Here is a 15,346-nt window from a genome sequence, read left to right as displayed (position 1 = left end):
AAAATACACACGATATTGCTATCCGAAATTGTTTTACGATAGATTTTCAATTCTTCCGACAATCTGGATGATAAAAACGAAGAAAATATTATGTTTTTATCAAAGGGAGATATATGCGGAATAAAGCATTTAGACAGAGTCGAAACAGGAACTGAAATGATATCGCGTCATGTGATAGCGAGAATAGCATCCGTTTGAAACATTTCCGTTTTTCAACCGGACATTCGAGTAATTTCCGAAATGATCGGAACTCTCGCGACACGTCGCGAGTAAACGAGAAGTGGAAAGTACATTATGAAACAATTCACGAGCTTCTGTATCCTAGTTACGGAATTCTGTACTCTTTTTTTCTTCCTTATTCTTACATTTCTTTATGTCCTAACTGACATATTTTGCTGGAAAGCAAAATACGCTTTTCGCTTTCACAGCAAGATCTGTCCAAGATCTTCCCTTTGCTCTTCGTAAAAGAGAACTGAGTAGTCGCAGAGCTATCGGCCAAACTCAAGCCTTCGTCGGCGACAGATGTCGGTTATCGGAAGGAGATGTTTTCTTTTTATTTTCAGCGCCACGTCTATATGGTGACAGAGTCCCTGTCAGTTTAATAAGGACCACTAGTAGCAAGGTACGGCAGAAGATCGTGGACACCCACAATTACTTTCGCACGCAGGTCAAGCCATCTGCCGCCAACATGCTCGTCATGGTAAGAGCTCCATTTCTATTCCCGCCTAACAAGGGACAAATCCCGTTTACAGTTCAATGAACTTCCAGCGCCTTCGAGGTATTGGATAATGATCAAATTTTTATTTGGAAAAATTGATTCCGTATTCGTCGAAGGCTATCATTAGAATTGTGCACCTTGGCGTTGGATTATTCCTTATACCACATCTATGGAAATTTTCAGAATATTGCAATATTATGCAATATTATTGCATAATTACCTATGCAATAATAATGCAATAATAGATAGTTATTGTAAGTTAGATCATTTTCTTTTCTAATCACACAAGTGTTTTTCGTGTTTAAATCCCGAGTATATTGTACATATATATGTATAAATATATTTACGTACAGAGCACGAGAAAAGTCGTTTGTCAGAGATAGATCCACGAAGATGTCACGATTTGATTGTAAATCACTGCTGGATCGAACAATAAACAGTTTATGGAAGGGAAATTTACATCGCGGGTGCCTTCTACGGTGCTAGAAGTACAAACGCAATAAGTATTCCAGCGAGACACGAAATCGATATATCCTATTTCCGTTGATCGACGTCTGTCCGCGTGACTCGAACATTAAAGTAAAATTGGTTTTGCCGGGCGGAAGTAGACGTTACGCGCTTCATCGGGACGTTTACGGGAACTTTCACCGGTCGCGATAACCACCTTTCTATAAATTTCATTGGCAGTTCATCACGATATTTTACAAACGCTCGCTTTTTGTCCGCCGTCGTCGTTCCCGCGCTACAGCGCTTGCAGTACGTGCGATCGATAATCGATACTGGGAACTTTGATATACTTGTCATCGAGTTGCATCTACTCGTGACGGTATATTTTTGTTATTTCGTGAACGATGAAACACGGAGACTTGGGAATTTTACGAAGGTGTGATATAAGATAATTTCGCGATCTCTCTAGTGATATTCGCGGCAAATTTTTACACACTTTAAGACGAATTTATACGCTTCTCTATCGATCATCTCAAATGAGTCATCTAAATCTAAAATAAAAAAGATGTATAAACCTCGGTAGTCACACCTCTTTTTTGAACATTTTTTAAAGGATTTTTTTTTAACATAATGCCACTCAAAAAGTTAATATTTTATAATGAGAATACATTCTACAATGTTTAAACTTAATTCTAGATTTTTTTGCGATCCACTTAAACTGTTAGTTTTTGAACAGCATCCAGCTGTTTGAAAATGGGGTCATTTTGATCCCGTGTGACTACCAAGAGATAATGCGAACACTATTTCTGCAGATATATGATCGTCTACTAGATTGTTGCAAAAAGTTTGTCGTATTAGTACAAAAAGAGTTGAAAGTTTTAGCAAAATCAAAGCCAAAGTATCGCTATGAATTTCATGTTAGTATACTTTATACTTTGTTTGAAATAAAATTTTTCACTTCTCTTTGCAAAGAAGTCGAGTTTTAACTTTGTTTAATACAGAGCTTGATAGAAATATGACAAACCTTATACATCAACTTAAAGCTACTTTGAGCGATAAAGAAATAAAAACATCTTCTTTTATTTTGAATAATTACAGAAGATGAATAACATTAAATATTGAAAAAACATTTAATATTATAATAACATCAAATATTACCGATAACATTAAATATTGTTACTCATTATTGCCTAATCAATTTTTTGTAAGAGTTCTGATATGAATACGTATATTACGCATTAATATACGTATAATATAATTGTATTATAATCAGATTATTATTAAATTTGAAGTTTTAAGGATCTAGATTTTTTGATATCAGCTGCTTGGATTTAGAATTCTTTCGCGTATAGGATTCGTGAATAATGCGAACGAACGGTTTCGCAGCCAGTTCGAATAATAGCAGGGATGCTCGCTTTGAAATTCTATCGATTTTCCCCAGATTCACATCTTTCGTTGTACCTTCGACAATACGTTGTCACTTTTCAAAATGGAATCTTCCCAAACTCTTTGGTTCGCGTATCTCTTTCCTTTACAGAAATAGAAATAGCCTTTCAACTATTCGACTGTTGAGTCTCGTGATATCGATATCGATAGATTATTTCGTTTATTTGAGATCGATTAATTATGATGCACTTTAATATATTGAAAATTCTATATAATTTAGGATATTTTAATGATAAAAAATTAGTGAGCAAATATAAAATAATAGTCTTTCTTTCTCTCTCTCTCTCTAAAATAAATATCATGTCTATATTATGTCTGAGGGATATGAACTGTTATTGAACTATTATTGAAATTTGAATGAAAATGCATTGTTATTTTATGTTTTTACTGTATATACATCATTTCTGTGTAAAAAATATATAACAACACAAACATTTAATACGTTTGATTTAGTTTTAATTTAATAAATATTAGCAATTCAAATTTATTTCTGAGAAAATCTGTTCACAAATTTAATCATACGATAATTGTTCAAAGATCGGAATATGTCCAATAATATTATGTAATAAAATCAATTAGAAAACACAGATTTAACTGGTTTATTCTTCGTAAAATTTGTATTCGGATAACATTCGGAGAAATAATTACTGGTCAACGAATGAGGCACTCTTCTGGAAATGCAACAAAAGCGGCACAATAAATACAGCAGTAACGTAATTCAACTTTCTCGTGTGCACAATACGCATTTAATTTGAGTTTTTGGCAACTTCGCAGTAGATAATGCGCGTCGTTAATTGGACTGATTAAAATTAAGCGGCGAAAGCGCTCGTTATACGCTCGTTTCGCGATTTTCCGTATTTCTCTGGAAAATTATCAGAATTGCTGAATGTAATCCTATAGCAATTATTATTTGCAACACGTGCCTTTCTTCTATTTGGATAATAAAGCATGATAATAAGATGTGCTCTGCTGTTTCAGAAATAATGAATAATTAAATAAAGGTAACAGGTTATTTAACTGTGAATTAATTATGTAATTTCAATTACGAATAAAGTGTATAAATTTATAATACAAGTAATTATGAAAAGGCAAACAAAAGTATAATTAATTATACACGGAGAGAATTTTCTCTTAAAATTTACCCTGAAATCATGGTAGTTGTGGGACAACATGTACCACCAAGAATTTTATGCGAGCTATTCTGATTAATATCTGTCATAATAAAAAATATTAATATCTATTACATTAAAATATAAAATATGTTTGATTAATTTTACTAAAATATATCTAGGAAATTTCAATAATTTTTCAAAATTTACCAATCTGCTTGGTAATTTTTATCACGTTGTTTGTAAAATGTCTTTTGTATATTTTAAAAATTCCTTGGTTGCCAAGTTGTCCCAAGTTTGTGGTGAATTTAAGGGTAAAATATAACAAAAAATTCTCTCCGTGTACGGTGAACAATTCTCTTGTACTTAATTATACAATTATAATAATTATATATGGGGCATTTTGGAAAACCGCTTCAAAAAAATTTCAAAAGTTCTAAAAAATCCTGTGTTGTATATAAAAATGTTCAAGCAACAGTCTACAATGGACTGACTTATGCTTCTAATTTTTTCAATGTTTTTTTTTTCGAAAAAAGCTCGAAAAAAAACAGAAGCAAACGCCGGCCCACTCTGGGTCAAGGCTTAAAAATTTTGATATCTGATATAGGATTTTTGAGAATTTTTTCAGATTTTTAAATTGTGGCCAACAATATGTCGGTTTAAAAAATTATAAATAAATCAAATTTATAAAAAAAATCTAAAAAAATTCCGAGTGCATTTTAGAGTTGGAACAATAATATAAAAAATCGCGGAGGTCGAGGGTCAAACGCAGGTCGATTTGACATGAAATGCCCTATATATACATATATGTATGATGTATGTATGTAAAATGTTTTATCTAAACATAGCTGTAAATTCATTCTTACGGATATATTTCTATTGCTCAATGAAGATATTAAGATGTTAAACGCGCTGTGCATACAAAATAGCGGGTTTTCAGAGATTTACCTTACGAAGCGGTTTACTTGATCAGAAAACTGAATTTTCGAGGTTCGCCGTCGAGTACGGTGCAAGATTTCAATTTCCGCCTGCATCGACGTTATTATCCGATCTATATATAAACATGTATATGTACTATATATCACTCACTTCCCGTTGTTTCTCACGGCGATATAGCGTAGGAGATATTTCAGAAGGAAAGACGATATCTATACCGCAGTTAATAGTTTAACCCAAATAAATCGAAATGTAGATTAATTCAATAGTTTCTTCTTCTAAATAAAACGAAGCAGACACAAGAATGAAAGCGTAAGGAATATATGCAAAAAAGAAGTCAGAATGAAATGGCCACGACTGCTATATATTGCAATTGTCTTTTTAGCAATTTATGCTATAGTAACGATAGTATAGGTACAATTATATTATTAATAAATTAACATATTTTGTATGATTAATTTCTTTGTTATATTGCACAAATTTTCGAGTATTTGAAGTTAGGTCTTGCACCTGGTAAAATATCTTGCCGGAAAATCTGGTATATTTGTGGACGCGGCCAGGTGTCTACGTGGTCAGACCATCTCTGAATCTCCTCGCCGCGCGTTTGCTCGTCGTTTCCTTCGCGCCGCCAATCTCAAGCTTGGTTATAAGTTACACGACTTCCCACTTAAATTCTTTTCCCACGGAAACTACCAGCGACGACACCGTAAAAGCTACTTTCGGCGAGAGTTACGCCGTAGATGCGACTGTTATCTGAGGTTTCTCGGCAAAACTCGAGACGCGATGCAGTTTCTCGAGGAGAGAATGACCGGTATCGGGAATCCTTCTATCGATTCAGTAGAGACGTGTTAAAGTTGGCTAATATCGCGGATGGCCAGCGAAATATTACATCTTTTACCCAGCAGATTATTATTATCGACAATGATATCTCTATTACAATTTATTAAAGGAAATCGTGATTAACTGATTTTATACATTCATGAGTTTATTTCAATGTAAATTCGTAATAGAGAATTATCAGAATTATCTTTACCTTTCCTAATTTTACAATGTTTACGAGTAAATAATTTCCATTTTAAGTGCTTTTATTTATAAAATATCACTGTGTTTTATTGTATATATAAATTATATGAGAGTGAGTGAGTGAGAGAGAGAGAGAGAGAGAGAGAGAGAGAGAGAGAGAGAGAGAGAGAGAGAGAGAGAGAGAGAGAGAGAGAGAGAGAGAGAGAGAGAGAGAGAGAGAGAGAGAGAGAGAGAGAGAGAGAGAGAGCTGACATAATAATAAATACATAAATGTTGATCTATATGAAATATAATGGTAATATACTGAGATCTATTCTACAAACTTCTACGTGGCGAGCAATAATTAAAAATGTAATTTCAAAGCATATTGTGCGCTACAGGATATTGCACCTGGTACTTAGAATTCAGAGTCAACTTTATATAAGCAAGAAAGCAGTCGCCTCGAGATGCATAAATCAAGAAGCGCCTCTGATTAAGGAACCTTGCTCTAGGACTTAGGTTCTGACTTTCTTAAGCTTAATGTAGGCGCGTAGAATGCAATATCGGAACATCACGGGCAACTTTTGACCGTTTTTTTACGTCAAGTTATATAGTTGCAGTTATTGCGATTACAAAGGTGGTTCATTACGGAGAATTAACCCGCATTTCTAATTTGGGAAGAAAAACAGATATCGAGCTTGGGAAATATGGGAAAATAAAGGGAAATATGAGAAATAGCGGAAAAAAAAAATAGAAAGCGCAGCATCTTCCTTCGAGAAACTTCTGAGAATGCGGGGTACGCCTTTACGGAGCGAACATTATGGTTTTGAAAGCACGATGTTTGCACATAACGAGCAATTAAGAAGCCACAGGAAAGTCAAGAAACTTTTGCCGCTAGTTTACGTATGCGCGCAAACGCGAGAAAACTTTTTTTCACTCATAAACGTGGTTATATTATAGGTATTTAATTAAACTTTAAACTTTTTTTAAATATAATGTACAGAGTCTTTCAATTACGAATCCCTCGATTAATTTGCAGTCATCTTCTTTTTGATAAAAAAACAGATTGTGCGGATTTTTCCAACATTTTGTTAACATTTAGTTTTAAATTTATTTGTAACTAATTACTCAAATTGTAAGAATTGTCTATTTGATTGTCTAAAATTTTGTTATCTATTTGGTTCCTTAAAGCTTAGTTCACAAAAGAAATTAAATTTTCGATAGCGTTTATAATTTGAAAATTATCAATTATTTCAATATAAAAATATTTTTCCCTTTTAGTCTGTAATATTCGTAGTTTGCAATTAACGATGGTATTTTCCAAGAGCTGTCTGTGTAAAGCGTCAAGCATGTCTGATAATTCTGGATATCTTTCTTTGTTTTAGAAATGGCATTCGGGTTTAGCGAAGGCAGCACAGAGGTGGGCCGATCGCTGCCTCGGTTTAGTGCATGACAATGCAACCGGCCTGTACCTGGATGGCTTTGGACAGAGTGGACAAAATATATTCATCAGTACGGGTCGTACACTCTGGTGAGATATTATTAAATCTTGTTTACTTCTAGTTAGCGAGTTCGTGTTGCAGTCGGTATATTTGTACAGATGTACAGACTCCATGCACGCGCGCCAGACTTTATCCCATGAAAATATACACCGGTCCATCTGCCATGGATGCGCCGTTAATTAGCTTACTACCGGCTTCATTATTTACATATCAAAGATAACTTCTCGAGAAGATACCATTCGGGATGGTTATTAATATTGCCGTTGGATGCGACGAGATTTCGATTTTTATGTTTTAATTGCGAAATTCCGACACGCAGAGATGATTTTAAAAGAGCTGATCACATTTCGATCCATCGGAAAAATTTTGCTTCGTGTTGTTGAAAAAGGATATTGCTAATCGTACAGTCGTTAATTCTACAGTCAACAAAGCTAAAATTAGATTACGTAGAACGTAGACAAACAGTCCAGTGGTGGGGCTAGCGCGTACATTTCGCGTGTAGATTTCGCCATGCAGGCTTCACAAACATTACCGGACGCGGATGCTTTACGTTTACACGCGGACAATTCGCCACGACCACAAATCAAGATCGCTCCCTCCGAATTATTCGTCGGAATGTTGCAGGAACTTCCCCATCAGAATGTGGTACATGGAGTACAAGGACTTCAAGTACGGGCCCAATACGACGAATGAGATCCTCGAGATCGGCCATTACACGCAGGTGGTGTGGGCAACGACACATCTGGTCGGATGCGGGGTGAGCCATTGCACCGGCGGCAAGGGTCCGCTCGGCAAGGATTTCTATATGTATGTTTGCAACTACGCTCCGAGGTAGGTATAATGTTGAACAATTGAAGTACCGTCTCAATAGCGAGTTCAGTTAAACGGATTGAGTTTCATCATCCTGCGTCTCATATAAAAGAACTTTCATACTCTTGTATCAAAAGCATTTCCATCAGATATATATATTTCTAGATATGTTTTTCTTCCTTTCATTTTGAGAGAGAATGAATTACATTACTACTCGCGCAATATTGTCTGTATCTATATTTCATAAAAGTGTTTGCGATATTGGAGACTATGGAAATTATTGAAAATTATTCTCGCGCATTGTTATTTTGTTATTTAAATGTTGAAACGCGTAAGAGATTTTTATTTTTTTGCTAGATTAACGCAATACAATGCACGTGTAACAATGTTACACATTGCAAATGCAGAGTATATCGATAGGATAGTAAGGCGGTGTAATTATTTTCGTCGGTGTTGCACGCCGTTTGCCATGACTGTTATGATACACGGCTGTTTCAGCAACAGCAATTGCAATTGGGCCACGGCTAGAACTTAGTTCATTAGCATGGAATTGACGCAATAATTTGCTGGAGGGAAATGCGGATTGGTTAACCGTAAACTTGACGAAAGTAGCACGGTATCGTCAAAGCGGATCTTAGTTAAATCGACATTTGCACGTTGAATGGAAGAAGGTCAAAGCAGATTGTTAAAAATGCAAGAGGAGTAAATATAAGAGGAAAAGAGAGAAGGATTAAGACGAAAAGAGAAAAGAAGCTCGATTAAATTTCGCAAACAATTCACTCTTTATATACGTTAGCAGCGATAGTCAAATTTAGACAAGAACTTTAGTTTTGTATCATAGATAAATCTATTAGAAGTTTTTCTTTTAAGGAATTAACCTTTATCAATGAAAATTGCAGACTGATATTATAAAATATTGACTGAAAGAATGAAAGAAGAATATATTATTAAGAATCAATACGTAATAATGGAATTGATAAAGCATATTTGTGGAACGGAAGATATTTGTTATTTCGATATTGAAAAATTCTTTTCTATAGCTTCTTTTCTATAGTCAACTATAGATATTGCATAAACAGCTGAGAAGAATGTTGCTTGAGAAAACGTGCTGTCAAACGTGCTTCTTGAATGGAAAACGATGTTAACACTCTGGATACAGTGACCTTAGTGCGGTACTATAAATTTTCGCGGTGCGATGTTCCAGCAAATTCCATAACTCGAAGCTATATTTTTTTCATATGATTGCCAATGATGCAATTTTTCCTCAGGCACTCCATATATGAAGTTGATTATAGCCCAGCCTTTTTCACGAACTAAAAATAACCGATGTTGTATTCAAGCTCGCATGAGACTGGCACGTAAGCTTTCCCTAGACGCGCTGAAATATGTAAATCCTATATTTATACACTGTATGTAAGCGACATAACCCGCTCGGGGGAGAACAGGAGGAACGACGTAAGCAAGGAAAACAAGGAAAATGGTGACACTGGTGCGGAATATATGCAACGTCAGCGCAAGTTATAGCTCGTTCGTCTTTGTCATGCCCATTGTGGCACTTAGACGGCTCTCTTTGTCACCAGTATGGCACACTTTCTCGGTATACTTATGGTTTTCATTGTACGCAACCACTGGTTGAAAAAGAAAATATTATATAATACATACATACATATCTATATATATATTTTTTTTTATATATTTGTATGTGTATATGTGCAGGATGCTCAATGCAAAACGTATGATACAAAAATTTTCTTGAAGCTCTCTGGTAAAAAATGATTGCTTGGTTTCTTTGGATTTAATATTTGACGAGAAATATATGAGTGAGAGAGAAGTACGAGTTGGTTGAAAAGAAAAATATATATCACCTTGATTTAAAAAAAACTGTTTACGATACCGAACGAAATTGAATTAAAAAGTACCAATAAATTTGTAAAAACCTCAATAACTTTAAATATAAAATTAATTTAAAATAAAATGCTATATACTCTCTTAAAAGTATAAAAATGATTATATTGAAATAAATTTCGCGCTCTTTTACATTTCTTGTTAATAGAGGCTGAAATTGTTTGTATATAATTCTCTTCTATTTTATTTACACCTTTACTCTCTAAATAACAACGCTATTCAGGAAGATGTAGCTGGAATAATTTGTTTTAATTTGTAATAATTTTTACATTCCTATATATATTGTTGTCTATATATATCCTATATATATTCTAGAAATTGTAAGCTAAATAATAACTTTTATAAATATTTTGTGTAACATGGATTCTAGAGAATTAATTATATATCAGAGAGAGAATCATGCTGCTACCTTTGCATTCCCGGATAAGCTGTCCGAATGAGTGACAATAAATAAATGATTTTCTCAACGACATTTCACGCGCGAGCGACTCACGCAATTAGAATTCGCTCCGGTCTTCGGTCTTGCAATTTATCGCTCCTGCAATCCGTACAAAAATGCCGGCGACCCAATTCTGAACTAAGGATTCCTACAAATCGCGACGCTATATATTCCTCATATCGATCCCCCGCAATACGCAGACCCGATAAATTTTCCGCGAGATCCGCTTTAATGCGATCGGCGACGAGTTCACCGCAGCTTCATATATTCATGTTACAAGACGAGATACTAACAGGCAAACGCATATACGGTCATCGTACTAGCTTTTCTGCCGCAGAGAAAGCAATTTGGCAAATAAAACTAAATTCAGATCCGCATTTTCGAAACAAATATGAAATGTTTTACATCGTACATTTTTAGAACTAGAGAATATAGGTACCTCATACATCGAGTATACTTTGTAATAAGTTTCAAAATTAGCTGAAAATTGGAATGTTAATTCATTGCGAAATTCAAAATCAATTTCCATTAGAAGAGCTCTCTAGCGTTTCAGATAAAACGAAGTTACACGAAGTGGCTTTTAAGATCATTTCATATGCCGTTTTATATGTCGATCTGTACTTCTTGTTAAGCAGCGTACATTCTCCGGCAGTGTATTTGACGCCTGACCTATTTTGCACGAAAAGCGAAGCCGGCGCGGTTGTGCATGGCCGCCATCAGTGGCCCGAGTCCTGAATAAATAAACCGCGTCACGTGGTGGTGGGCCACCTTATCCTTCCTTTTATCTTGCCGTTCTTCCACACCGGCTCTATCTCGTAATTAATTTCGTGGATATACAGCAGCCCGGCCTTTAGAGACGGAAATTCTCGCCCGATCGTTTAAGACGCGCGACTCGCACCGAAAAATACTTTGAATGTAAATTTGGTGGCCCATTTGCAAATTGCTCGACGGTCCTTCCACGGCTTTTCGTTAATGCGCGTGGCTAATGGATTTGGATTAGGATACTGCCTAAAGTATTTACACTGTTGTGCAGAGTACCTCAGAAGAAATCGGGTATTTATTTTAAGTCGCAATTATTAGGAGTTATTTTAAAAAGAACAGATATTTTCACAGTAAGTAAAATATAAAGTGATCAATTAACTCTACATATTCTTCATTTGATTGAGTATAAATTATAAAATGAATGATTGTAGCAATAGGTTTATCTTGAGCTTATCTTGAAACATAATTATCGAGATAATACTTGTTGCTACGAATTAAGAAATTTAATCCGAGAAATTTAGCGCTAAAGCAAACTTGGTTCAAACTCTGTATATAATTACTGTTTTGATCTTTACAAGGCAAACGCGCGCGTGTTAAAATCTTCTCACCCTAAGGACTTCTCCCTCTTCTCCAATTTGTCGAGTACGGGCTTAATAGGAGCGCCGGCTTTAGACACACCCTAAACGACACCTTTTGATGTGATCCTTTACTCTCCTTCCTTCGTATAACTCAAGCCTCAATATATAAACTCCACATATATATGTACTTATAATATACAATGGATACAGTGGATCTTGTATCCGAGATGTATCCGAGGTATATATTTATTTTTTTGCATAAGTTAGAAACAGAGAGCAATATAAATAACATCTTGTAAAATCCAACGAACTATTTCAATGTAAAAAATTTTTCTCACATTACAAGTATTGAAGTGAATGCTGAATTAGTCGATATTAAATTTATATTCTTGTCGCGCGATGAAATTTAAATTTTTCTTTCTTTTGTGTCAGAGCAGTGGAATGCTGAACGTGTTTCGCTGTAACGATATTTAAATGTTTGAAATGTTTGGATCTATTTTTCACATTTCTTGTCGCTTCGGGCTGTTGCACAATCGTCCCTAAAAAATCGAGATTATCTAATAGTCGGTATGTTTTTGCCTCGCAGTGGGAACTACAAGGGCCGTCTCGGTCTACCCTACGTGGCCGGACAGCCGTGCAGCATGTGCAAGGATCACTGCATGCGGGACGCGCTCTGCACGAACGCTTGCTACCATACAGATTTGTGGTCGAACTGCGCCGAACTGGTCAAAACGTTCGGCTCGTGGGTCTGCGAGACGGATACTAAGGAGGGCCGTGAACGCCGGAAGTTCTGCGGCGCCACGTGCAACTGCAAGGACAAGATCTACTACCATCACCAAGGGTAGGAAGGCTCCTTGACTTCCGCGTTTGGGTTCACCGTGTTGCATGAATAATTTAATCGCCCTGCAAAACTAAACTCAAACCTGGTGGGTGTGACGACGGCTAAACGGCTGCAGATCGTTTAACGGGGGATCGTGTTGTTTTATTGATGAGCTCGTTTGTTTAGTGATGAGAGCTGGAGGAACGCTCGCAACGTTTCGAGCTAGGGCATCGAGAGAGACAGAGAGAGAGAGAGACAGACAGAGCGAATAGCGAGTAAACGGGGATAATATGGAAATATGGTAGATGAAGTGATTGTGGAATTTGTGTGCTATCTGAATCTCTGGGGCCTAGATTTCGCGGATTCTAGGAATTGCCGAAAGTCTAATAGATCAATAAATTCTATACCGCAACGATCTAATGACTGCCATTCGATTTCAGATCCCAGAGATTCCAAAATATGATTCTTAATTGTTGTAATATAACCCTTACATTCTAGGACTCTGAATTTTACAATCGAATGTTCAGGATCCTTTGAAACTTTACGAATTATCGGTGTAAAACTCGCGCATCTGTTTATCTTTTATGATTTGAATAAAATCGCATTTCTCGCGAAGTAACAATACATTTGCAAAAAATATCAACCGTATATAATTTTTAATTTGCTAAAGCATTATTTAATTTAATATTTAACTTGTTTGCGTGCTCGTTTCTTCCAGTAATGTAAAAACAGATCAAAGAGAGAAGCTTAAATAGAAATGGATTAATTTTTTGCAGGTAAATTTCGTGTGTCGTCTTTAAAATCGAGACTAATCGAGATGTTTTACATCTCACGTCTATACATCTCACGTGTCTAAAGATGAACATGATTTCGTAATTAATATGCACGCACATCATGCACGCACATCATGCGTCCGCAGGAGAACAAAGTTCCACTGGGTTTGAAAAGTTTTTGACCTACACTTAGCTTTTTATCAACAACTCTTTAATCTGCTTGCTCTTTGTAAAGATAGAGCTAGAGTTTTTAGTTACATTGTATGCAAGATAATTCAGAGCGGCTATTTTTTTATATCTTTTGAATATCTGCAAACAAATAATATCTGAAAATCTTTATCGCTCTTGTATTTTATAGCATACAGAGCACAGCTTGGTCATCTGTATGTATTCAAAAGAAGAATAAAGGCTAACTCTACATCTTATATTTTCGTAATTATTTTCACATTTTTTTTTGTATTCTTATAAACTTGCACAAAATAAAACTTAAGACATCACGGATTTCATTAGTTTAACGTGACTGCCGGCAAATTATATTTTTGGCTGTAAATATTTACTCCATTATAAAAGATTTTGCCTCAAATATTAATGAAATGGGTAATCGAAAAACTCATTTAAATGGATAAAATAATAAGCTAATTGGAACTTATTTCTTTTTGTAAATCTAATCGTGGAATCTTGCCCATATATCTATCATATTTTTTGCCTAAAACAATAAAAATTTTAAATATCATAAAAATTGTAAATAAATCCGGTGGGTAACATATCGAAACTGACAATTATTAGACGATAGACGTACTTTTAATTTTAGCTAACTGTTAAGAGGAACAATGTAAAAATTAATCTAAGCTTTGAGAAAACGGTGTGTCGATGTTTCTTGTCGTGATGTAACGATGGAACTTCCCTTTAGCAATTAACAATAACGATAACAATTATTTTTATCTTAGATTTAACAACAACGTGTTCACGCACAGTGCAATATCGGATGAAAGCAAATCGGAATTGTAAAGTTAACTCTTTACCGCATAATTTCTCTTACAATTAAGAATATATTTTAGATGAACAATGCGGTGCGTTTAGAAACATAATTCTCTTTTCTTGGAAAAATTTGTAAAGACACATATCGCGCGATGTCAAAAGCGCATTATCTATATATTATCTTCATAACAATATGATACGTTTACTATGCAAAACGAGAATTTTCGGCCGAATTATGAGTAAATAAAGAATTCTAGCAACAAAATGCAAATTTTTATCGAGTAAAAAAGATGCATTTTCCTAAAAATGAAATATTGCAAATATTATATTTATATTATATTATATTATATAAATATTTTATATAAATAAATATATATCTATTTGATTTTGGTAAAAAATGAAATGTTTAATGTAGCGCATCGTAAGGTTTGATGAAAAAGCATTGTTGTTATTTTTATAGAAATTGAAAAATTAATATTGTGAAATACGTACCGCAATGATGCGGTAAAGAGTTAAAATAAATCATAAATCATAAGACACATAATCAATAATACGCGTCGAGAAACAATACGTGTGACGAGAGTGGCGAGCGTGATTGATGATAATGTTAAGTACTTGTCGGTAATTAAGGAGTTCGTTAAAGAGATATAATAGTGAATGTAACGGTACAGCTCCAAATAAAATGTTTAAACTGTAATACTTTTTGTCCACTTACAGAATAAATATCCTGTAAATATTACATTTCCCTGAATTTCATTATTTACTTAACCGCATATTCGAATAGCCATAATCTCTCGATATTCGTTTCATAAGCGTTTGAATAATTCATAGTTGTGATATTGAAATAATAGAATTTATCAATATATAATAAACGAACAACGTGTGCGTAATATCAAAGGAGTTTAAGCGCCTCTTAATGCCTAATAAATTAACGTATATTGTTAAATTTTGACAAAGCGTAATCGTATTCTCGATCAAGAGAATGAACGCATGGTTGGTCGATCGGTTACGGTGCGTTTAATCGCGCCGTAATATTTATTTGTTAGGGAATCGAAGGATTAAGCAGAATTATGTGGCGAATAAATCGATGAGAGCTTTAAGGGTGGGAGAGAAGGGAATCA

At 34.9% G+C, this 15,346-nt stretch overlaps 1 protein-coding gene across 5 annotated transcripts in view; it reads left to right on the top strand.

Moving 5' to 3' along the window:
* LOC139770108 (cysteine-rich secretory protein 1) overlaps positions 1-14,964 on the top strand; it is a 51,722-nt gene extending 36,758 nt beyond the window's left edge. For all 5 annotated transcript variants that reach the window (XM_071701826.1, XM_071701824.1, XM_071701827.1 and 2 more), the window contains 4 exons: positions 564-700; positions 7,044-7,189; positions 7,785-7,991; positions 12,241-14,964. In XM_071701826.1, coding sequence (XP_071557927.1) covers positions 564-700; positions 7,044-7,189; positions 7,785-7,991; positions 12,241-12,499 — 749 coding nt within the window. In that variant the 3' untranslated portion in view covers positions 12,500-14,964. The remainder of the gene's footprint in view (positions 1-563; positions 701-7,043; positions 7,190-7,784; positions 7,992-12,240) is intronic.
* The last annotated feature ends 382 nt before the right edge of the window (positions 14,965-15,346 follow it).

Source organism: Temnothorax nylanderi, unplaced genomic scaffold (assembly GCF_030848795.1).
Source record: "Temnothorax nylanderi isolate EJ_2023f unplaced genomic scaffold, tnyl_v1.0 TNYL_tig0027_pilon, whole genome shotgun sequence".
NCBI classification, from domain to species: Eukaryota; Metazoa; Arthropoda; class Insecta; order Hymenoptera; family Formicidae; genus Temnothorax; species Temnothorax nylanderi.
Note: the sequence above shows the minus strand (reverse complement) of the source record. Positions and strands in the feature narration are given on the sequence as shown.